General features: G+C 39.7%; 1 protein-coding gene across 2 annotated transcripts in view; it reads left to right on the top strand.

The window, feature by feature from the left end:
- Positions 1-24,167, top strand: part of CNTNAP5 (contactin associated protein family member 5) — a gene marked incomplete at its 5' end in the record, with an annotated part of 904,555 nt that overhangs the window by 608,608 nt on the left and 271,780 nt on the right. For both annotated transcript variants that reach the window (XM_082630066.1, XM_082630065.1), the window contains one exon: positions 12,563-12,682. In XM_082630066.1, coding sequence (XP_082486192.1) covers positions 12,563-12,682 — 120 coding nt within the window. The remainder of the gene's footprint in view (positions 1-12,562; positions 12,683-24,167) is intronic.

Genomic DNA, 24,167 nt, shown 5'->3' with positions numbered 1-24,167 from the left:
TTTTTCTTCTCTGATTGCTGTGGCTAAAACTTCCAAAATTATGTTGAATAAGAGTGGTGAGAGTGGGCAACCTTGTCTTGTTCCTGATCTTAGTGGAAATGGTTTCAGTTTTTCACCATTGAGGACGATGTTGGCTCTGGATTGGTCATATATGGCCTTTATTATATTGAGAAAAGTACCCTCTATGCCTACTTTCTGGAGGGTTTTTATCATAAATGGGTGTTGAATTTTGTCAAAAGTTTCTCTGCGTCTATTGAGATGATCATATGGTTTTTCTCCTTTAATTTGTTAATATGGTGTGTCACCTTGATTGATTTGTGTATATTGAAGAATCCTTGCATTCCTGCGATAAACCCCACTTGATCATAGTTTATGATCTTTTTAATGTGCTCTTGGATTCTGTTGCTAGTATTTTGTTGAGGATTTTTGCATCTATGTTCATCAGTGATATTGGGCTGTATTTTTCTTTTTTTGTGACATCATTGTTTGGTTTTGGTATCAGAGTGATGGTGGCCTCGTAAAATGTGTTTGGGAGTGTTCCTCCCTCTGCTATATTGTGGAAGAGTTTGAGAAGGATAGGTGTTAGCTCTTCTCTAAATGTTTGATAGAATTCACCTGTGAAGCCATCTGGCCCTGGACTTTTGTTTGTTTGAAGGTTTTTAATCACAGTTTCAATTTCAGTGCTTGTGATTAGTCTGTTCATATTTCCTATTTCTTCCAAGTTCGGTCTCGGCAGGTTGTACATTTCCAAGAATTTGTCCGTTTCTTCCAGGTTGTCCATTTTATTGACATATAGTTGCTTGTAGTAATCTCTCATGATCCTTTGTATTTCTTCAGTGTCAATTGTTACTTCTCCTTTTTCATTTCTAATTCTATTGATTTTAGTCTTCTCCCTTTTTTTCTTTATAAGTCTTGCTAATGGTTTATCAATTTTGTTTATCTTCTCAGAGAAACAGCTTTTAGTTTTATTGATCTTTGCTATCGTTTCCTTCATTTCTTTTTCATTTATTTCTGATCTGATCTTTATGATGTCTTTCCTTCTGCTAACTATGTTTTTTTTGTTGTTGTTGTTCTTCTTTCTCTAATTGCTTTAGGTGTAAGTTTAGGTGGTTTATTTGAGATATTTCTTGTTTCTTAAGGTAGGCTTGTATAGCTATGAACTTCCCTATTAGAACTGCTTTTGCTGCACTCCATAGGTTTTGGGTCATCCTGTCTCCATTGTCATTTGTTTCTATGTATTTTTTGATTTCCTCTTTGATTTCTTCAGTGATCTCTTGGTTATTAAGTAGTGTGATGTTTAGCCTCCATGTGTTTGTATTTCTTACAGATTTTTTCCTGTAATTGATATCTAGTCTCATAGCATTGTGGTTGGCAATGATACTTGATACCATTTCCATTTTCTTAAATTTACCAAGGCTTCATTTGTCACCCAAAATATCATCTATCCTGGAGAATGTTCCATGAACACTTGAGAAAAAGGTGTATTCTGTTGTTTTTGGATGGAATGTACTATAAATATCAATTAAGTCCATCTTGTTTAATGTATCATTTAAAGCTTGTGTTTCCTTATTTATTTTCATTTGGGATGATCTGTCCATTGGTGAAAGTGGGGTGTTAAAGTCCCTTACTATGATTGTGTTAGTCAATTTCCCCTTTTATGGCTGTTAGTATTTGCCTTATGTATTGAGGTGCTGCTATGTTGGGTGCATAAATATTTACAATTGTTATATCTTCTTCTTGGATTGATCCCTTAATCATTATGTAGTGTCCTTCTTTGTCTCTTGTAATAGTCTTCATTTTAAAGTCTATTTTGTCTGATATGAGAATTGCTACTCCAGCTTTGTTTTGATTTCCATTTGCATTGAATATTTTTTCCATCCCCTAACTTTCAGTCTGTATGTGTCCCTAGGTCTGAAGTGGGTGTCTTATAGACAGCACATATACTGGTCTTGTTTTTGTATCCATTCAGCCAGTCTATGTCTTTTGGTTGGAGAATTTAATCCATTTATATTTAAGTTAATTATTGATATGTATGTTCCTATTACCATTTTCTTAATTTTTTGGGGTTCGTTATTGTAAGTCCCTTCCTACCCTTGTGTTTTCTGCCTAGAATAGTTCCTTTAGCACTTGTTGTAAAGCTGGTTTGGTGGTGCTGAATTCTCTTAGCTTTTGCTTGTCTGTAAAGCTTTTAATTTCTCCGTCAAATCTTAATGAGATCCTTGCTGGGTAGAGTAATCTTGGTTGTAGGTTTTTCTGTTTCATCACTTTAAATATGTCCTGCCCCTCCCTTCTGCTTTGCAGAGTTTCTGCTGAAAGATCAGCTGTTAACCTTATGCGGATTCCTTTATGTGTTACTTGTTGTTTTTCCCTTGCTGCTTTTAATATTTGTTCTTTGTATTTAATTTTTGATAGTTTGATTAATATGTGTCTTGGTCTGTTTATCCTTGGATTTATGCTGTATGGGACTCTTTGTGCTTCCTGGACTTGGTTAACTATTTCCTTTCCCATATTAGGGAGGTTTTTTAACTATAATCTCTTCAAATATTTTCTCAGTCACTTTCAGTTTCTCTTCTTCTTCTGGGACCCCTATAATTCGTATGTTGGTGTGTTTAATATTGTCCCAGAGTTCTCTGGGACTGTCCTCAATTCTTTTCATTCTTTTTTCTTTATTCTGCTCTGCAGTCATTATTTCCACTATTTTATCTTGCAGGTTACTTCTTCGTTCTTCTGCCTCAGTTATTGTGCTATTGATCCCTTCTAGAGAATTTTTAATTTATTGTGTTGTTCATCACTGTTTGTTTGCTCTTTAATTCTTCTAGGTCCTTGTTAAATGTTTCTTGTATTCGATCCGTTCTATTTCCAAGATTTTGGATCATCTTTACTATCATTATTTTGAATTCATTTTTAAGTAGACTGCCTGTTTCCTCTTTATTTGTTAGGTCTAGTGGGTTTTTGCCTTGCTCCTTCATCTGCTGTGTGTTTCTCTGTCTTCTCATTTTGCTTAACTTACTGTGTTTGGGGTCTCCTTTTTGCAGGCTGCAAGTTCATAGTTACCGTTTTTTTGGGTGTCTGTCCCCAGTGGCAAAGGTTGGTTCAGTGAGTTTTGTAGGCTTCCTGGTGGAGGGGACTAGTGCCTGTGTTCTGGTGGATGAGGCTGGATCTTGTCTTTTTGGTGTGCAGGTCCACGTCCTGTGGTGTGTTTTGGGGTGTCTGTGGCCCTATTATGATTTTAGGCAGCCTCTGAGCTAATGGATGGGGTTGTGTTCCTGTCTTGTTAGTTGTTTGGCATAGTGTGTCCTGCACTGTAGGTTGCTGGTCGTTGAGTGAAGCTGGGTTTTGGTGTTGAGATCTCTGGGAGATTTTCGCCGTTTGATATTACGTGGAGCTGGGAGGTCTCTTGTGGACCAGTATCCTGAATTTGGCTCTTCCACCTCAGTGGCACAGCCCTGATGCCTGGCAGATGCCTGTCCTCCACACGGCTCAGAATAAAAGGGTGAAGAAAAATAAATAAAGAAAGAAGAAGATAAAATAAAATAAAATAAAGTTATTAAAATAAAAAAATAATTATTAAGAAAAAAATATTTATAAGTAATAAAAAATAATAAATGGACAGACAGAACCCCAGGACAAATGGTAAAATCAAAGTTATACAGACAAAATCACACACAGAAGCATACACATACGCACACACACAAAAAGAAAAAGGGAAAAAAATATATATACCGTTGCTCCCAAAGTCCACCTCCTCAATGTGGGATGATTCGTTGTCTATTCAGGTATTCCACAGATGCAGGGTACATCAAGTTCATTGTGGAGATTTAATCCACTGCTCCTGAGGCTGCTGGGAGAAATTTCCCTTTCTCTTCTTTGTTCACAGAGCTCGCCGGGTTCAGCTTTGGATTTGGCCCCTCCTCTGTGTGTGGGTCGCCAGAGGGTGTCTGTTCTTCACTCAGACAGGACGGGGTTAAAGGAGCAAGTGGCTCGGGGGCTCTGACTCATTCAGGCCGGGGGGAGGGAGGGTTACAGATGCAGGGCAAGCCTGCGGCGGCAGAGGCCAGTGTGTCATTGCACCAGCCCGAGGTGCGCCGTGCATTCTCTCAGGGAAGTTGTCCCTGGATCACGTGACCCTGGCAGTGGCAGGCTGCACAGACTCCCGGGAGGGGGTGGTGTGGATAGTGACCTGTGCTTACACACAGGCTTCTTGGTGGCAGCAGCAACAGCAACCTTAGCGTCTCATGCCCGTCTCTGTGGTCCATGCTTTTAGCTGCGGCTCGTGCCTGTCTCTGGAGCTCCTTTAAGCAGCGCTCTGAATCCCCTCTCCTCGTGCACCAGGAAACAAAGAGGGAAGACAAAGTCTCTTGCCTCTTTGGCAGCTCCAGACTTTTTCCCAGACTCCCTCCCGGCCAGCCGTGGCACACTAACCCCCTGCAGGCTGTGTTCACGCTGCCAGCCCCAGTCATCTCCCTGGAATCTGACCAAAGCCCGAGCCTCAGCTCCCAGCCCCACCTGCCCTGGCGGGTGAGCAGACAAGCCTCTCGGGCTGGTGAGTGCTGGTTGGCACCGATCCTCTGTGAGGGAGTATCTCCGCTTTGCCCTCCGCACCCCTGTGGCTGCGCTCTCCTCTGCGGCTCTGAAGCTTCCCCCCTCCGCCACCCGCAGTCTCCGCCCGTGAAGGGGATTCTAGTGTGTGGAAGCCTTTCCTCCTTCACGGCTCCCTCCCAGAGGTGCAAGTCCCGTCCGTATTCTTTTGTCTCTGTTTTTTCTTTTTTCTTTTGCCCTACCCAGGTACGTAGGGAGTTTCTTGCCTTTTGGGAGGTCTGAGGTCTTCTGCCAGTGTTCAGTAGGTGTTCTGTAGGAACAGTTCCACCTGTAGTTGTGTTTCTGATGTGTTTGTGGGGAGGAAGGTAATCTCCATGTCTTACTCTTCCACCATCTTGAAGCTCTTCTTTATTTATTTTTTAATATAAGTGAGTTCATCTGTATTTTCTTTTATTGCTTCTGGATTTTGAATCATTGTTAGTTAAGTTTTTGCCACTTCCAGGTTATAAAGAAATTCTTTCTTATTTTTAATATGTACATATTTGATTTTTTGGTATTTAAATCCCTTGTTTGGAATTTGATCCTGATCTGCGGTATTAGGTGTGGATCTGATTTTATCTTTTACTATGTGTCTTCCCAGTTTTCCCAGCACCAATTATTAAAAAGTCACTTCTTTCCCTATTGATTTGAGCTGCTTCTTTTATCATATACTAAATTTCCCTGTGCACCTGGATGTCTTGGATTTTCTGTTCTGGCCATTGTTCTCTTGATCCATGCATCCATTTATCCATCCATCCATCCACATTAGATATAGACTCAGTAAATTTGGCCTCACCAGCTCTTCTTTTTCAGTGTTTTCCTTGCTCAGTTGACTAGCTTGTTCATTCTTCCAAATGAGCATTATAATCAATTTGTGTAGCACAAACAAACAAAACAAGCAGACAAACTAAACATCTAATGGTTTCTTGGTTAACACTGTGTTAAGTATATACATTAACTATGGGAGAAATGTTATCTTAAGAGGATGTTCAAGTTTATTTGTGTGTTTAGGCATATGTTATAGTTATTTTATTTTGCTGTTGAATGTTTCACATAAAATTTACACTTGGGGATCTTCCTTCCTTCTTCCCTTCCCTTCTTCTTTTGTTTCTTCTTCCTGTCTTCCTTCATTCTTTCTTTCCCTTTGATATTGTAAAGGAGGGTCCACTATCAGTATTTTCTAACTAATTTTGCCTGTAATAGAGGAAAGCTATTGATTTCCATATGTTAATCTTATAGCTTACAACTTTTGTCTTTAGTTATTTTACACTGGTTATTTTAGTATTTTTAGATATGTAATCTGATTATCCATGAAAAGAGTATAACTTCTTCCTTTCTAATTTGCATGCCTCCCGTTGTTTTTTCTCTTCTAATTTAGATGACTAAAACTCTAACACAATGTGAAATATTAGTAGAGATCATGAAGATGCTTGTTTTTGATCTTTGTCTGACCTGAGTGGGAAATTCTAGTGTTTTCACATTAGTTACCTTTTAAATGAGTGGAGAGATCATACCATTTTTCTCCTTAGCCCTATTATGATGACTATATATAGACATAGTACATTTTCTAATATTGAACCACATCTGCATTTTTGGATCAAGCCCCCACTTGGTCATAATTTCCTTTCTAAATATGCTATTGGGTACTATTTGCCAATATTTTTGCAATTTTAAAATTTATATTCATAAGTGAGGCTGTAATTTTTCTTTTTGTGTGGTCTTTTTGTCAGGTTTGGGGATCACCTTTATACTTACTTCATATAACACATTTGGAAGATTTTTGGAGAAGGATAAGTAGCATTAAGGATTATCTGCTCTTTAAAGAATTATCTAAGGAAAAAATTGGATCCTGCTGTATTTTTTTCTTATGGAGTCTTTAAATACCTTTTCTCTTTCTTTTATAGGAATTGGTCTTTTCAAATTTTCTATCTGTATTGGGATTAATTTTGATGAGTTTAAGAGCCTGAATTACTTGAAATCAGAACCATGTCTCTTTTGTTTACTTTTCTCAGAGGCTAGAGTTAACTGAAAAATCAGTAATCTTACAATATGTGTGTATAGAATACTTGTTATATAGTGTGTTAGGCATGCAGTAGAGAAAGAACAATTTAATCAACAAGTAGCATGCTTATACTTCCTGGAAGTGTTGATGAATTTACTTTCACTTCCTCCTAACACTTCACATAAACAATAGTAATTGATTTTTTTAATGGTCCTATCAGTCAGCAGCTGATCCACCTTGCCCCTTACTACTTCCCAACCTTCAACTTTAATAACGAGGTGATCATAAGAGATGTAAAGTACACCTGGCCAGGAGTTAGGGAAGCTAAAGGAGGAGATAGCCCATCTGGAATACCAGCTGGCTTGGCTGCCCCACATTTACAACTGAAGTCAGAAGATAAGCAGCAATGTGTGTCATCTGCAACAACATCTCACGCCCTGCATCAACCTCACAAACATAAAATGAATGTGTGTGGTGTCACTTCCACCTTCCAAATCTCATGTAACATATCCCTCTAAATCACAGACTCCAGCAAGACAAAGAGAGGAGCCCTACAGACATTAACATGAGGGTTTCCCACGGAGTTGTCCAGCCACTTAACCCTACAATAAAGCCCATGGAGGGCAAACCACAAACGTTTGCTTAGTGCTGACACTTAGTGCTGACCACTGTTAAATATGAGAGGACCACACAAGATTACCTGACATCCCAGAAAAGAGTCTAACATGCCAGATAAAACAGAGACCAAAATACAAAACAAGTAAGCCAATTAAGCACGTGAGCACATAAACACACACACACCCCTACCTTGGAGGAAATAATGTACACAGAAAGAAGAAAATTTTCTAAAAAACTATATTACAATTAATATTTTCAGAGATTTTAGAGATATATTTCATCAATGAATCAAGAATTGCATGCTGTTAAAAAGAGAGTATTCAGAGGTGGTGGGGGGTGAGGGAAAGCCTCCAGGGGATTTAAATCTGGGAATGACCCAAATGTCCTACAATGGCTTCACTGTTAAACACGCCACCATTGAAACAGCCAAAGCCTGAGGATGACCCAATGTCCTACGATGGCTTAACTGTTAAACATGCCACCAGTGAAACAGCCAAAACCTGGGAATGACCCAAGTGTCCTATGATGGGTTAACTGCTAAACAAACTGTGGTATATCCATACCATTGGATGCCACTCAGCAATTAAACAGAAATAAACTATTGGTGCAAGAAACAACTCAAGTGGATTTCGAGGGAATTATGCTGTGGGAAGAAGCTAGTTTCAAGAGGGAATGTCCAGCATGATGGTGGGGATATGGCCAGAGGAGACAGCTATGTGCCAGGTTGGAAGCATACCAGTCCAGTTTGCCACAGGTCAGAAAGATCCAGAAGATAATTTTTCAAAGAAGTTGAAATCCATAGAATACCTGAAATGTCCAAATATTAAAAAAATAATAATTATTATTAGAGACATTTTCAAACATACACAAAAAGATAGAATAGTATAATTGTCCCCAATGTACCCTCCCCTGTTTCAGTATTTATCAATAGGCTACCATTTTTATTTCCACTATGCCCCTCTTTGTTTTTGATGAAGTATTTTAAAAAACAGATTGTGGACATAATCATTTTACTACAAATCCCTAAGTATGTATCTCTGACAAAGATGAATGTTTTATCTTTTAGAACATAACCACACTACCATTATCATAGCCAACTAAAATTAAAAATATTTAAAGATACCAAATCTGATTTTAATTTTTCTGGTTCTCTTACTTTTGTCTTTGCTTTGTTGGAATCAGGGTCTTTACAAGGTCCATACACAGTGTTTGACTGATATGTTTCCTGCATTTCTATCTCCCTTTTTGCCATTTATTTGTTGAAGAAACTGAGTCAGATGTTCCCAGAATCAGAATTTAACTGACTGTGTTTTTATAATGTTGAGCGTGTTTCTTTACCTCTTACTGTGAATTAGTGTTTAAATCTCAGGGCTTTATTAGATTCAACTTCAAATTTTTGGCAAGAATGTATCTTAGGTGGTGCTGTGTATTTCTTATTACCTCACGTTGCAGGCATCTTGATAATCACTTTTGGGTGTGTTGAGATTGATCAGTGAGTTTGGTTATTGTTAATTTAATCCATCCACTAAAAAAGGACCCCCTCAACTTTTCATCTAATGATTTAGCAATGCTTGATAATTATTTTCTAATTCTTTATTTCATTGGTCTTTATTTCATTCTGCTGAGGGCAGAATCATGGAATGATTGTTGTCTTAAGTCAGTTCTGGAGTGGTTGGTAACCTGGCAATGCGTAACTGATAACACATGTACTAGAGATGAAACAAGATTACCAAATACTGGCTATTGTTGAAGCTAGTTGTGATATCAGGTTTATTTTATTACTCTCTGTGCTCTTTGCATGTATTTGAATTTTTTGTGATAAAATGTTAAGAAGAAAATACTGAATTTAAATATCACTTGAAATAATTTGTAGTTAAATTCATTTATTTTAGTTTCCTTTCCATATTTATGAATTGCACCTTTTCCTCTAGTATATTTAATTTTGTTTTTTTTTTGTTTTTTAAAAATATTTATATTGATTCAAATTTAAAAATATTGCATATTCAGAAAGGCCTAGTTTTTGTCCCTGTCCCCTTTCTCCCATTCTTTCTCTCTCCATAAGTATCCATTTAAATTAGTTTTCACCTGAATATTTTGGAAGGCATTTTAGAGAGTTGTTAGTGAATTTGTAGTTAAATTTGTGATATATACCTAGAAAATAAGGCAAATGAGAAGAAGAAGACAGTTATTAATTTTTAGAAAAATGAAATTGTGTTCAGGAAAGGAAACAACCACATTATCATATTTGCTATTCGTGAATAGCATGCTTTCTGTTGTATTAGCATATACAGTAATGGTTGATCTAACTAAAATTGTGATCCTACTATATTGGCAGTATGTGGAAACTGAAAGTTCTTTGTATGTGGGGAGAGGTGATGAAAAAAAGCGAAATTCTCATCTTTCCTATTGGTAAGTGAATAGATGACCTATAAATATGGAAAATCAAGAAGTAGCAGTATAGACATACAATTTAGAGATACAATAGTCAATACCAAAAGAATAAGCTAAGAAATAAATGTCATCATCTCTGCACAGAAGGGAGGTAAGACCTATTGGTTTTTCTTAACAAGTCTTGTGATTCATGAAAAGAAATTAAGTAAGCAAAAAATTGACAAAAAATAAGAGGCAACATAGCATGAAACAATTTAACATTAATAATAATAATCGTTTATGTTTATCAAGCACTTCCTACGTGCCAGGTACTATGCTAAGTGTTGAACATGGATTATCTCTGAATCTTTATTCAGTTGTATGAGATAGACTCTTTTGTTATGCCTATAACCACATGAGAGAATTAATGCTTTGAGAGTATATTAGCTCTTTACTGCTGCATGATGAATTACAGCAAAAGTTATTCTCTGGAAACAACAGATGTTATTACTTTATAGTTTCTGTGGGTCTTTGAGCAACTTGGTAGGGTAGTTCTGGCCCAGTCTTATGGGGCTGCCTTCAAGGTGTCAGCCAGGGCTACTGTCACTTCAATTAAAACTCTGGAGAGAAGTTTCCAGGCTCATGCTGTGGACCTCTTCAAAGGGTTACCTCAGGACCTAGCAGTCGGCTTCTCTGAAAGCAGGTGCTCCAGAAGAATCCGAGTTGGAAGCCATGTGTCTTTTTACAACCTGGTCTTGACAATGACATCATCTTCTGTCAGAAGCAGGTCAGTAAGTCTAGACCACACTCAAGGGGAGGGCGTGAGTTCCAAGAAGTGCTGATGACATATCTTAGAGGTTGCCAGGTGTGTTATCAGATGTGTGACACACACCTTGGTGTGTTATAAGCTATATGTTATGCTCAATATGCAGGGTGCAAACTGACCCTCCCATGGACCCACAGCTTCAGAAATGGTGTATGACTGCAAGGGAGAGTTACATGAGTACAAGGATCACCTTGAATTCACTCTAATTTATACAAAGTCAAAGCCTCTCAAGCTTTAGAACTTTATTTGTAGTGAATTATTTGAAGCACCCCTCACACCTGATCATGTCAAACTACAGCTTCGTATTCCTGGGCTGGGACATGCCCCCTACCATCACAGGGGCATGGTAGTTAAGGTGAGGACTTACTGCTCTATCTTTAAAACTGTTAGGAGCCACTGGAGTGTTTTCAACACAGGAGGATGACATAATATTGTATGCATACCTGCTGTTCTGAGCTACATTATTTTGTCTCAAGCATCAATGACATTCTATTTTCTCATGTGTGAAACAGCAGATCCTCCTTTCCACCCTACCAAATTCATTCATGTGGGTGTAATGAAATTTATAAATTTCTTTTACCTTCAGACTGTTCAAAATATCCCGTCTCAAGACAGCTGAGTCTGCCTCTCTCTGAGCACATAAAGATCTTTGTGGCTGTAACAAGGCTGCAAGCTTTCTAAGGCACAGACTCATTGCCACATCCTTGGTCTGTTGTTTGGTGGCCACCACACTGTTGAAACATATGAGGAACTCAGTAAATGCTTGTTAAGTCAAAATGGACTAAACCTGATTGGGCACCTACTATATGATAGTTATTGTGCTGAGCTCTGGGTATATAGAAGTAAGACCGTGTCCTTTTAGTTTATGAATGAAAACTCATGACTGTATATTCAGTTTTACATTCACTAATCAAACATTTTCTTATTGAGGTATAGTTAATGTACAATGTTGTGTTAGTTTCAAGTGTACAAAAAAGGGATTCAGATATAAGTATCTATCTATCTATCTATCTATCTATCTATCTATTATTTTTCAGATTTTTTTCCCTTATAGATTATTACAAAATATTGAGTATAGTTCCCTGTGCTCTACAGTATGTCCTTGTTGGTTATCTATTTTATATTTAGGAGTGTGTACATGTTAATCCCAAACTCCTAATTCATCCTTCCACCTCACCCTTTCCCCTTTCATAACCATAAATTTGTTTTCTCTGTCTGTGAGTCTGTTTCTGTTTTGCAAATAAGTTCATTTGTGCATTTTTTTAGGTTCCATATATAAGTGATATCATATGATATTTGTCTTTCTCTATCTGGCTTACTTCGCCTAGTATGATAATCTCTAGGTCCATCCATGGTGCTGCAAATGACATTATTTCATTCTTTTTAATGGCTGAGTAATATTCCATTCTATATATATACCACATCTTCTTTATCCATTCCTCTGTTGATGGACATTTAGGTTGCTTCCATGACCTGGCTATTGTAAACAGTGCTGCAATGAACATTGGGGTGCATGTATCTTTTTGAATTCGAGTTTTCTCCACATATATGCCCAGGAGTGGGATTGCTGGATCATATGGTAGCTCTATTTTTCATTTTCTAAGGCACCTCCATACTGTTCACCTTAATGACTGCACCAATTTACATTCCCACTAACAGTTTAATAAGAGGGTTCCTTTTTCTCCACTCCCTCTCCAGCATTTATTATTTGTACATTTTTAACTTTTGATCTCCCACTGTGAGTGTGGCATTCTGCTAGATGCTGGAACACAGCCTCACACTACACACTGCCACCACTCTTAAAGATTCTGTAACTATTGCAGGAGACAGAACAGTGTATGATGCCCTAGCTTCACAGATGTGCAAATGTAGGGGAAGGACAAACATATCAGCATAGGGAAGGGCTGTTTAAGAGGGAAGGGGAGACATTTTGGAGGATGTAACCTCGGAGTTGTTTAGAAGAATGAACGTTAGGATGAACGGAGGATGCAAGCCCATCAAGCATTGGGGCACTAATTTGTTAAGGCTTGGGGAGAAAGTTGAGGTTACAGGAGAAAAGAAAGAAATCACAACTGAAAGTAAATATAATAAGTAGGAGTTACTGATCATCCAAAGGGATATGCAGAACCAAGCCAAGTTTCTTCTCTGCTGCCTTTGTGTCTTTCCAGCCCTCTACGAGCAGTCCTGCGAGGTGTACAGGCACCAAGGCAACACAGCTGGTTTCTTCTACATTGACTCAGATGGCAGTGGGACCTTGGGACCTTTCCAAGTGTACTGCAACATCACAGGTAAGGGTGCAGAATTCCTGCTCATGCTTCATGTCACTACGTGATGCAAAGGGAAATCCACTGGAAGGGGACACTTGTATAAATAAAAATTTAAAGGACCAACTTCAGGGGGGAAATGGTATTTAGGTAAATAATAGGATTTAGCAGCTAAGTTATTTTCATGAGAGAAGAAAACTTGTTAATGGTCTTGACAAGGTTCCACTGAACCAAGAATTAAATATCAAGCATTTTCTACAGAGCTGAACAAGATCATGTCTCTTAAAATTCAAAAACAGAAAGAGAAGCAAAATAACCCAACAGCCAAAAATCAAAAGTTAAAATCAATAGAAAGGGCTTCCCTGATGGTTGAGAATCTGCCTGCTAATGCAGGGGACACGGGTTCGAGCTCTGGTCTGGGAAGATCCCACATGCCGCGGAGCAACTAGGCCCGTGAGCCACAACTACTGAGCCTGCACGTCTGGAGCCTGTGCTCCGCAACAAGAGAGGCCACAATAGTGAGAGGCCCATGCACTGCGATGAAGAGTGGCCCCCGCTTTCCGCAACTAGAGAAAGCCCTCACACAGAAACGAAGACCCAACACAGCCAAAAAATAAATTAATTAATATCCTTCTTAAAAAAAAAAATCAATAGAAAGCCCTGATTCAGGAAGTGGGAAAGCTTGATTCAGGTCTGGCTCTGAGGACCGTGACTCTGAGGGTCACTGTGAGCTTCAGTTCTGCATCGGTGAAATGGAAATAGTGTTTCCTGCCCCTTAGAGTTGTGAGGATGAAACAAAATCATCTGTATTGCTGTAACTATGCCGCAGATGCCTAACCAAAACACTGAGCTATTTCTATTTTCCCTGGCAATCTCATAATATCTTGCCACTTTTCCCTAAAGTGTCTACAGACGTATTAAGAGCCAATTATTACATGGGTTTAGAAGCAGCATGTGATCACTAATTTATTCTTAAAAAAATAATTCCACACCCCAAACCTGATGTAATATTTATTTAAAAATATAGCAATGCAAGCACTCCCTCTGTTTAGAATGTCAGTTGGCACATACACATTTTTTGTTTGTTTGTTTGTTTTGAGCACTGGCCTTCAGAGACACCAGCAGAATCATGTAATGAAGAAGGAAAGTAGGAGCCTGTTAAGGCTCTTTGAGTCCTTAGGCCCCAGACTTTGCTGCAACAGGGCGACCACATCTGTGGAGGTCTGTCTATAGTCAGACACTGTCCTGGCCACACAGGATATGCAGACAAATAAGGCATAGTCATTGTCATTCATGAGGCAGTAAAATCAGGGAAAATAGCATGCAGTATCACAGGTAGAAATGCAAGCAAGCCATTGCCAAAATGGTGATTGAGGATATTTAGCAGTAATTTGCCCATCTGAATACAAAAGGCCACAGGTTTTCTGCAGAAAATGCTAGTTACATGGAATTGGATGCCATTTCATTTCATTTCCATCATACTTCATCTCTTCAAAATGTATGCTAGCTGCTTCTCAATAGCCCTATAACATAATTAGAAATTGCGTTACTGTTTTCTTTTCACGGTTGTGCCAGCCTATAATATTCAACAACCTGGTCAAGAAGGAGGCTTCTCAGTGGATCTTGGTTATTTTCAAAATTAATTAACATATGGATCTCTGGGGTATCATGCCAAAAATAGACTTTGCAGACCTAGAAATTCTAAATTCAGTAAATGTACTTCTATCGAGCTTTCCAAATGATTCTGAGGCAATTTGTCCCCAGTCCACAATTTACAAAAAAAGGAGGAAGTGTTTTGCTTGCAGAAGAAGGCAGAGGAGATCAGTGCCTGCTGAGTGATGGGTGTGACAAATAATAATAGGATTTGTGGTAATGGCATCAATGACTAAGCTCCTACCATCTTTGGGAACTGAACTGAGAGTTTACAAATATCATCTCTTTTAATTCTTGGCAACAAAAATATGAGGCGGATATTTTAAACTCTATCTTACATAGAAGGAAAGAGCACATGAGAATTTCATGGCCTGCTCGAGATAATAAATCCTGGGACTAATAGTCAAGACTCAGGAAGCAAACAAGACCTTCTGGTGCAGCAATAATCTATATCACTAAAACATTAATTGGATACTTTGTATTGCTATGTTTTACTTGAAGCCGTGCTTTTATTTTTGTTATAAAAATAACCAATGCTAATTATGGAAACTTTAAGGAAAAGAAGAAAAGTGTGAAGAAATGTTAAAGTCACTTACACACCACAATCCAGGGATTGCTATTGATATTTTATTGTTAGAATTTCCTTGGGACTTTTTGCTATGAATGCATATGTGTGTTTTTCTATGAATGTATATGTTCTTAAATGTATATTTTTACATTATGCATTTAAGAGACAGGCATAGACATCCTATTTTCATTAAACTATATAGTTTGAAATTAAAATACATACATTAAATATAGCTTGACAAATTTAACTCTCCAAAATAATGTAAGTACAATGACACTGATTCATAGATCTCATTTACATGAAATTCTCTGCCTCTCTTTGGAAAGACTTCTCTCGGGATTTATGTTTGATATTTTGTCCAGGAATGGCTAAAGATGAATGTTTACATATATTAAATGTTGCCATTTTGCTGATGTGATGCTGAAGGCATCAGGACCTCTGATTTATGTCCCAAAATTGATAGGGTGCGTTGTGCACGATTGGGGATTTCTTTGAAGTATGCTTTTCTGGTCACACGCAATTGCAAAATATATAGGTGTTTGGTTTTGTTCTAAAATACCTGTAAAAGTAAAAGCAAACTTCTGTGTAGGCGAATTATATCCATAGTTAACTGACAAACATTTTTAATGCCTAAATATAACGGTAATGAAATACATAATTTTTTATTTGTCAGTGTTAACTGTTCTTAAATGTGAGTGACTTAAGGACACTAGGAAAAGTGTGACAAAGTGGTCCAGGGAAGAGAGGAAGGGGGAGGGAGCGGAGGAGGGAGGGAGGAGAAGGGGGAACGGAAGGAGGGAGGAAATGGCCAGAGAAGACTTGCTGTGTGTTTAACTCTGGTTTCTAAGAGCACAAAGCTACTGGTCTCTGCACTTTTCAGAGGTATCCCTGGGGCATAACACAGAGAGTGTAAACCAAGCTGGGATGCAGGGAACCTGGGCTCTCTCTCTTACTGCTCTTTGTGCCAGTCGGCTGGGTGCTCCCAGCCTGGCTGGTGCATCTCAAAAATAAGGATCTGGAGCTAAGTGGTTCCTCAGGCCTCCCTCATTTAGAACTCTCTGAGGGATCATTTGAGGTTCCAAAGAAAAGGAGAAGTTTCCCTTAAGTCTGAAGATACTTGCAAATGGATGTCATGAGGGTAAAGGGTGGGTTTTAGTTGTGGAAAACTGAATCCCAGGTGCCTTGCATCTCTCTTTACAGTGTACCCTGGGGGTAGCTCCCCATTTCTATAGGTGAGGTGGCACCTTGCCCCTCCTGAGAGATTTAAGTCTGTGCATCTTACCTACCACGGGGTGATCCTGGGGAGAGTGCTCAAGGAGCAACTGCCCTCTTTGGTGTAAGGCAGTGTGATCTCTTCATGGGGACTGTAGGACAAATTATAGGAGTAACTTAGGGGGTGATTAGGCTTATTGGTAAAGTGAACTGAATCCAGGCTTCTACAGATTTCGACAGGGTGCCATAACCCAGGCTGCATTCTGACACTAAGGGGTAGGAGAGAAGGATGAGAAAGATAAAGAGTTAACTTGCTTCAGGAATACACACTTGGCCTACTTTTAACATATCTCTAAATGATGTACAGTTCATTTCAGCTCAATGTAAATTTGCACATTTCAGGCACTGCACAAACTGCAAAGGATACACAGTCGTGTCTGTCTTAGTCTCTTTGGGCTGGTCTAGCAACATTCTGCAAATTGAGTGGCTTCCAAAACCCAAGGAGTATATTGTCTCACAGTTCTCGAGGGTAGAAGACCAAAATCAAGGTGTCAGCAGGGCCACAAGCCCTCTGAAACATGTAGGGGAGTCTCCTTCCTGGCCTCTCCCTAGCATCTGGCAGTTTGCTTGACCCATGTGTGCTCCTGGACTCCTAGAAGCAGCTCCTCAATCTCTGCATCCCTGGGACTGTCTCCCTGCTTCTGTGTGATTACATCATAGTGACATTTTCCCCTCACATGTCTGTGTGTCTGTTTCCTCTTTTCTTATAAGGACACCAGTCATGTCAGCTTAGGGTCCAACCTAATGGAGTATGACATTATCTTAATTTGATTACATGTGTGAAGAATCTATTTCCCATTAAGGCCTTGCACATTCACAGGTACAGAGTGTTAGGTCTTTAAGCGATCATTTTGGGGGACACAGTTCAACACATAACAGTATTATTTCAGTCTCCTCCACAGGCTAATCATGGAAAAGACACAGCAACAATTAAAATGTCTTGACAAGGATAGCACATGTGTAGTGTGTGTTGAGAGCCCACAGGAGGGGCACCTAACCCAGCCACTCGTGGAAGAGCCATCAGGCAGGCAGGAAACATCTCTAAGAGTTGGATGGAGGGTAGGAACTGGCCAGAAGAAGACACAAAGGAAGGCATTTCCAGGAAGAGCAAATGAATGCCAGGAACAAGGTTCCAGGGTCCCTTGATCCTGCACGTTTGTGGGGACCACCCAACTCACCAGGATGAGTTGCTAGTTTAGAACACTGAAAAATGCATGTACCTGAATGACTAGAAAATAAAAGGATCACAGTGACTTGATTAGGGACAAGCAGAAGTTTCTGAAGATCCATAATCTGAACTATAGTTTCCCAACAAGGAAATCGGCTGTCTTAATTCCAGGGAAAAGAAGAATTTTTTTTTCAATTTAATTTAATTATTACTTTATGTTGGAGTGCAATTGATTTACAATGTTGTGTTAATTTCAGGTGTACAACAAAGTGATAAATATACATATATCCATTCTTTTTCAGATTCTTTTCCCATACAGGTTATTACAGAATGAGTAGAGTTCCCTGTGCTATACAGTAGGACCTCGTTGGTTATCTATTTTATATATAGTAGTGTGTATACGTTAATCCCAAGCTCCAGTTTTTATCAGATCATTCTTGAGCATGCCAGACTATTTAGCTGACCCTGAAGGAAAGATGAGCAACTTTCTGAGTACCAACAACAAGCCACCATCCTCAGGTTATACACGGTCTGTAGCACTGTTCCTCTCTCTAGAGGACTGGATCTGGCTTACATTAGGGACGGTTTACAAAGGGATGAATGTACAAGAAGAAATTATGGGAATATACTGTACTATAGAGCTAGTAACAAAGGAGATGTTCCCACCATCAGGCCCATGGAGGTGAGGGGAGGGCATTTCCACAGAGCAAGAAGGAGGGCAGGATGTGAAGAATCTGTGCCTTGAGACAGCTGTGATGTGTTTGGGAACAGCCATCAAGGAGCTTGGGGAGTAACCTCAGTCTCTCCTCACTCCTTCCAGTCTCCTTCCTAGGTTTCTGTTGAGCAAATTCCGCTAGAATTCAGAAGGCATGAGCACTTATTGGTGTAATGCCTTTAGCCAGCCTTCCCGGGCACAGAGAAGGCTGCAGAAGGATGGAAAGTACATCTAGTGGGGCAAATGGAAAATATATTGTTTATAAAGAACCGTCCAAAGAAGCCTGGGGGAAAAATGATTTGAATTCATCAAGGATCAAGGATTGTGGTGAGGTGGGCATGGTGAGTGAAATCCACAAACCATGCAAATATATGAAGCATGGATTTGTCCATTAGATTCCCACCTGAAGCAGAAAGGACCGCCCTTTGCAGGTTCAGTCGAAGTGAGGTTAAGATGGATGCAAAAAACATACATGAAGGAGAGACTTCGAGAGCTAGCTTACTCTAAAAGTTGATAAGCCACTCAAGTGATGAATAATTAAGGGGCAAGTGGACAACTAAGGGAAACAGTGACATATACCAGAATGTAATGTTTTGTTCAAAGGGACATCTGGGTCCCATACCACTACCTGGTGGTAAAAGTCCCCTTAGCTTGAATGTGGACAGTTTCAGCCAATGATGTAACATTTGTGATAATCTTTGGCTATGCTGGTCTAGTTGGGCAAGTAGGGAGGGATGCATTTGAGAAAACAAGGAATCTAGTAGGACTCAGAATTGTATTTCTGGACGAAAATGAATGTAAGGTAGACTCACAGGATAGGTTAGATGCCATCTGGAAGTGAGGAAGTGCTGGGCACTGGGATCAATGCAAAGGGAAAGACAGAAGTGGAGAAAGAGCAGGGCGCAGGAAGTAGCTGGAATTAGCGAACATCTGAGGTACCTGTACAGGAAGTGTGTGTTGATGATACATGAGAATGTGGTGAGTATATCATCAACTTGGCTGAGTCATGATGTCCAGATATTTGGTCAGACATTATCATTAATGCTTCTGTGAAGGGTTTTTTTCAGATGAGATGAACACTTATATCAGTGGACTTTGAAAAAAGCAGAAAACCCTCCAAAATGTAGGCGGGCCTCATTCAATCAGTTGAAGAGCAAAAACTGACCTCCCCCAAGCAAGAAGGAAGTCAGCCAGCAGACTGTGTTCTGTCTTTGGTATTGAACTGCAGCTGTTTGCTAGGTCTCCAGCCTCCTGGTCTACCCTGCAGATTTTTGACTTACCAAGCCTCTACAGTCTTGTGAGCCAATTATGCACTGGGAAAAAAAAAATATATGGTTTTTATATCCTGTTGGTTCTGTTTCTCTGGAGAACCTTGACTCATGCACTTGGTACCTACAGGTTGGGTGTGCTCTCCTCTCATTTTCTGAATATTTCTAACATGACACTGATCACACTGCATTATAACCACTGATGTTTACTTCTGTGTTCCATGGGACTGTGAGGTCCTGGATGGAAAATGAGAGACAGAGTGTCAGGAATTCCTCGATCTACTTTTACACATACTCTAAGGAGTCCAGTGTAAATGGACTGCTGAGAAATCACAGCCAGACTGAAGATTAATTTCTGCCTTTCTCTATTTTTTCTTTCCACTTCCCATAATTTATCTTAGACTAAGGCCCTGACCCATTACATCAATGACAGTTTGGAACCATGGATATTGCCTTAGTGTCTATTCTTAACTGGGCTTGAGTCATTCCTACTATTTGCAACCTCTTCTGCAAGTCCAAGAGTGAAAAGTGTCCTGCTGCTCATTACCCCCAAGACCTTTCACTGCTATCCAGCCTCCACAAACCCTTTCTTTTCTCCAAACATAAGAATGAGTAGTGGGAGGAACACATGTTTTGGAGTCACATCAGAGTTCCTATTTTAGTGCTGGCACATTCTAGTCATGTGACCTTGGACAAGTCACTTAACATTTCTGCATCTTGGTTTCCTTATCAGGAAGATGGAGAATAAAAATGTCTTCCTTTCGAGATTAATCTGAGGAATAGAATATACCTGCAAAGTTCCTAGCCCCCAAATGTAGATGATCAGGAAACAGAGTAGCCAGATATCATGATGTAATATTAACCATGACCTCTTTCACTCTCACTGCTGTTCTAGTGGTATAAATAACATCTATAAGGCCATCCGAGTTGCAAAAGATAGCTATTTCCTCTTGCCAGAAATAATGTCTTTATTCCTTCTGCATTGCCATGAGATTTCAGAGACTGCAGGGATTTCTAGGAGCCTGGAGGGAGTATTTCTGAGGGGAAGCTTCCTGTATCAATAAAGCAGAATTAGAAGGGTGAGGCACTCTGACAAGATTTTCCCTAGAACTTGACCTTTCAACTCATTCAACTGTTTACATTTTGCCATTTTGAATGTTAACAGGACACCTTGTCAACATGTTAAAAGATGTTTCCCAGCCACACACTGTTCCTCCTCTGTGAAGTATAATTACATATTGAGATGCAAAATTGTCTAGAGCCACTAACAAAAACACATTTATTTCCCTTCTTGATGGATACAATGCCGGTTTCGTGTATCTAGACCTGTACAGTGATCATCAGGCATTGCAAGAAGTTTGCAAGGAAGATTTAGTCAAATGTTGAAAACAAAACTTGTTTTTCTTCTCAAAGAGCTCCTAATCCATTTGCAAACCACCTTGCAAGTTTCCATATCTTAACACTCTTGCTATTATGATGCTCTGTTTCTCACTCCTTTGGCAGCAGGCTCTGGCTTCATTAAAACTCATCAAAGCATGCATAATGGAGTAGGCAGAGAAGCTGCAATTAAAGTCTTTCCAATACTCCTGTACATAAGTATGCAGTGAGATTGCAGGTAATAGATTATCATCCAAGTCACTGACAGAAAGAAAGGAATATCTCCATTCAGTTTGGTCTAACAGTTGTTGCCCTTGCTTCCCAAAGTTAGAGCAACATCACTGAGTTTACAGTGTTATGTATGGCCTGCACAAGGGTATGTGAGTGTACAGGAAACAAGAGTTACCCATGACATAGGATGAGACCACTTACTTATGGCACATTTATTTCTCCCTGAACTTCTTAGTGCATTGTTAATTTTCTGCAGCTTTATTTTACACCAAAGAGAAGTAGAATTCAATTGTTGGTGCCATGTGCATTTGTAATTAAGTTTTGTCTTGGTATCTCCTATTGGCTGATTTCTACCCCTGAACACTCCACTGCTAACACACACACACACACACACACACACACACACACACACACACACACACCAAAAAGGAAGTATCAGCTTCCATTGCCCTGCCAAATTCTTCTACAAGAATAAGCTGGGCCCAAGTTCTCAAGTTTGTTTTCTTAATCATATTTTGGATAGCCATCATTACAGAAGTATTGTTGCCAAAAAATTGTGACTTGATTACAGACTGTAAAACTGTACCCAGTATCTACTGGGCACAGGACTAGTTCAAGATGCATCACTGTGAAGTAGCTGGAATATTGTTCTCTTTTTACAAATGTGCTAATGAGGTTAGTAAGTTATACAAAGAGGATTCCAATTAGAGCCATCAGATCTAAATGTTTTGCTATGTCTGGTATGCAGTACTTCTTATCAAAGGGGTCTAAAGCATGGGAGGCAACCTTCTTCTATTTGAATCATTATGCATCGGTTGTCTGCTCTGGCCAGGCACTGACAAGGCACTGAGGATATAGAAATGATTAAGATACGGTCCCTCAAGTCCACAGAATTTATCATCTCATGTCCTTGTGGTGAGAAAACACCCGGATCTTTCCCACTCTGATTCATAATTCACACAACAGTAAGAGTGACGCTTTAAAAACAGATCTGACCATGCCTCCTCATCCCCTTCCCCTTCTACCTGTGCAAACTTCAAGCTCCTTGCTCATGGCTTACAATTTTTGAAGGACATTGTTGTATAATGTGTTCATATGCATTAATTAAAAGTCTTAGGACAATGTCTGGTACTTTTTACATCCTTCAAATTATGATCGTTATTATCTATGATAATTATTTAGGGGCCACAAACAAGGCCCCTGGTCTTTGTATTTCAGTCTCTCCCTCTGTACATGACAGGTGATGACAATAGCTTTTTATGATTGGTGACCTTATGGCAAGATAAATGAGTTAACATTTAAACAATGTTGGAGAGTGGCTGACACAGAGCAGGTGGTGGAAAAGATGTAGGTTTTTCTCCTTCTCTTCTTCCCCCTTCCCTTGGAAACATGTCGCTTCTCTGTGGGCAGCAGGTTCAGATCGATCTGGACAGGAGACCACAGGCTGTGTCCCCGGTAGCCCAAGCATCGTTTCTCGGTTGAGACTCACTCATGGGAGACATACGCACGGTGGCTCGCTAGCAGTTTAACCAGTTGGAATAATCCTTGTGTTGTTGCTTCTATTCCAGAGGGGCATGTTGTTTTCTATAAATCAAGTGTTTTCCAGAAGACTCTTTGGGGTTGAAGAATGGTCATTCACCAGCTTAGAAGAGGGAAACTTTTTTAAAATGCCTGTCTCCCTGTTTAATACATCATGCTGTCAGCCAAGGCGTGGTGACCACATAGAGCTTCCAGAAGGCTGGTCTCTTAGGTGAAGCTGGGGATTGGATCTGCTTGTGTGGAAGACCCAAGCTTTAAAGGGGTCTCTCTGGACTGGCGGCAGATGGCATAATCTCCTGCTAAATTGGGCCATTAAAGAAAACTACTAAGTCGTAAAGCTGTAGCATTACCCTGAAAGTAAAGCACTGTCACCTTTGAATTGCCATGAGTTTTCACAGGCACTTAGAGAAATGCCTTTCACACCAGTTTAGCACGGCCGGTTGGCTCCAACCACAGGGGGTAAAGACAGGAGTCTCAGCACAGCGGTGGGGAGAATGATTGCAATGCGATTTCCATTGACTTATTTGCTCATTCATAAATTCACCCCCACCCTTTACTAACATTTCTTGAATTCCTTTATTAAACTCTCATTTATTTACTCATTCTTTAATTCTCTCATTTATTCATTTCCACAATTATTTGTTCATGGGTTCAGTTACATTATTCATTCATTCAGCCAGTCAGTTATTCAGCTGGCCATCCAGGATAAGCCATTTAAATAAATTTTTCAGCACTGATGGAGATAAGCCCTGAGGTTTCAGAATGGATGCTTGTCTTGTCCTCAAGGAGCTCACAGTTCATAGAGGGTGTCAGACTTTGTAAACAGATATTTTCCGCCTGGTGTGGAAGATGGAATAGAAGCCAACAGATGGTGCAGAAAGAGTACAAAGGGCACGGTGGTTAAATCAAGGGATACGAGGAGACTGGGGACAGTGCTCAGAGAAGATGTGCTTGAAGAGATGCCCTCTGAGCTGAATCTTGTCCTGGAAACAGCTAACATTTAATTGATCATCTATTTGTTGGAGGTGCCATGCTAGGCATTTTACATCCATGAGGTCGTTCAGGTTTTCTAGCAATCATGTGAAGAAGGTGCCATTCTTTCCATTTTATAGGGAAGGGCACTGAAATCTTGAGAGGCTAAATAGCTTGTCCAACTTCTTGCAAGGAGCGAATAGTGAAGAGCCAGCAGTTGTGTCTACATCTGTGATTCCCGTGCCTGGGTTCCTAGCCCAGGTGACACAGATGCTCTAAGGCAAACAAAAAAAAAAGACCCATGTGTCCACCCTTCCTCTGTCCTGTGCTGCCTCCATCCATCGGTCAGTGCCACAGTGAAAAGCTCTTCAAGGAAGTGACCCTGAAGGAAGGAGGTCTGTATCATACTTTCCTGGATCATCACTTTACTCATTTATCAATTGGGATGATCATATCCACCTTTCATGATTTTCTGAGCATTCGATGAGAATTATATAAAACAAAAGTTCTTAAATTTTATTTCTCTGCAAAATGAACTGAGATGAATGTTTAAAATGCCTTTTCTGAGGCCTATTCCCAGCAATGTTTATTCAGTAGGTTTAGGACAGCGATCAAAAGTAACATTTTGAGCAAGCGCCTGAAGATTCTGGACCTTGGGAAGTATCTATATAAGGTGATTAGCACAGTGTATAGCATTTAATGTCTCCTTCCGTATTCGTCTCCCCACTTCTAAGGTGGTGGGGGGA

This window comes from Mesoplodon mirus (genome assembly GCF_964341445.2).
Source record: "Mesoplodon mirus genome assembly, chromosome: 8".
NCBI lineage: Eukaryota > Metazoa > Chordata > Mammalia > Artiodactyla > Ziphiidae > Mesoplodon > Mesoplodon mirus.
The sequence above is the reverse complement of the archived record's forward strand: the minus strand, read 5'-3'. Positions and strand labels throughout refer to the sequence as shown.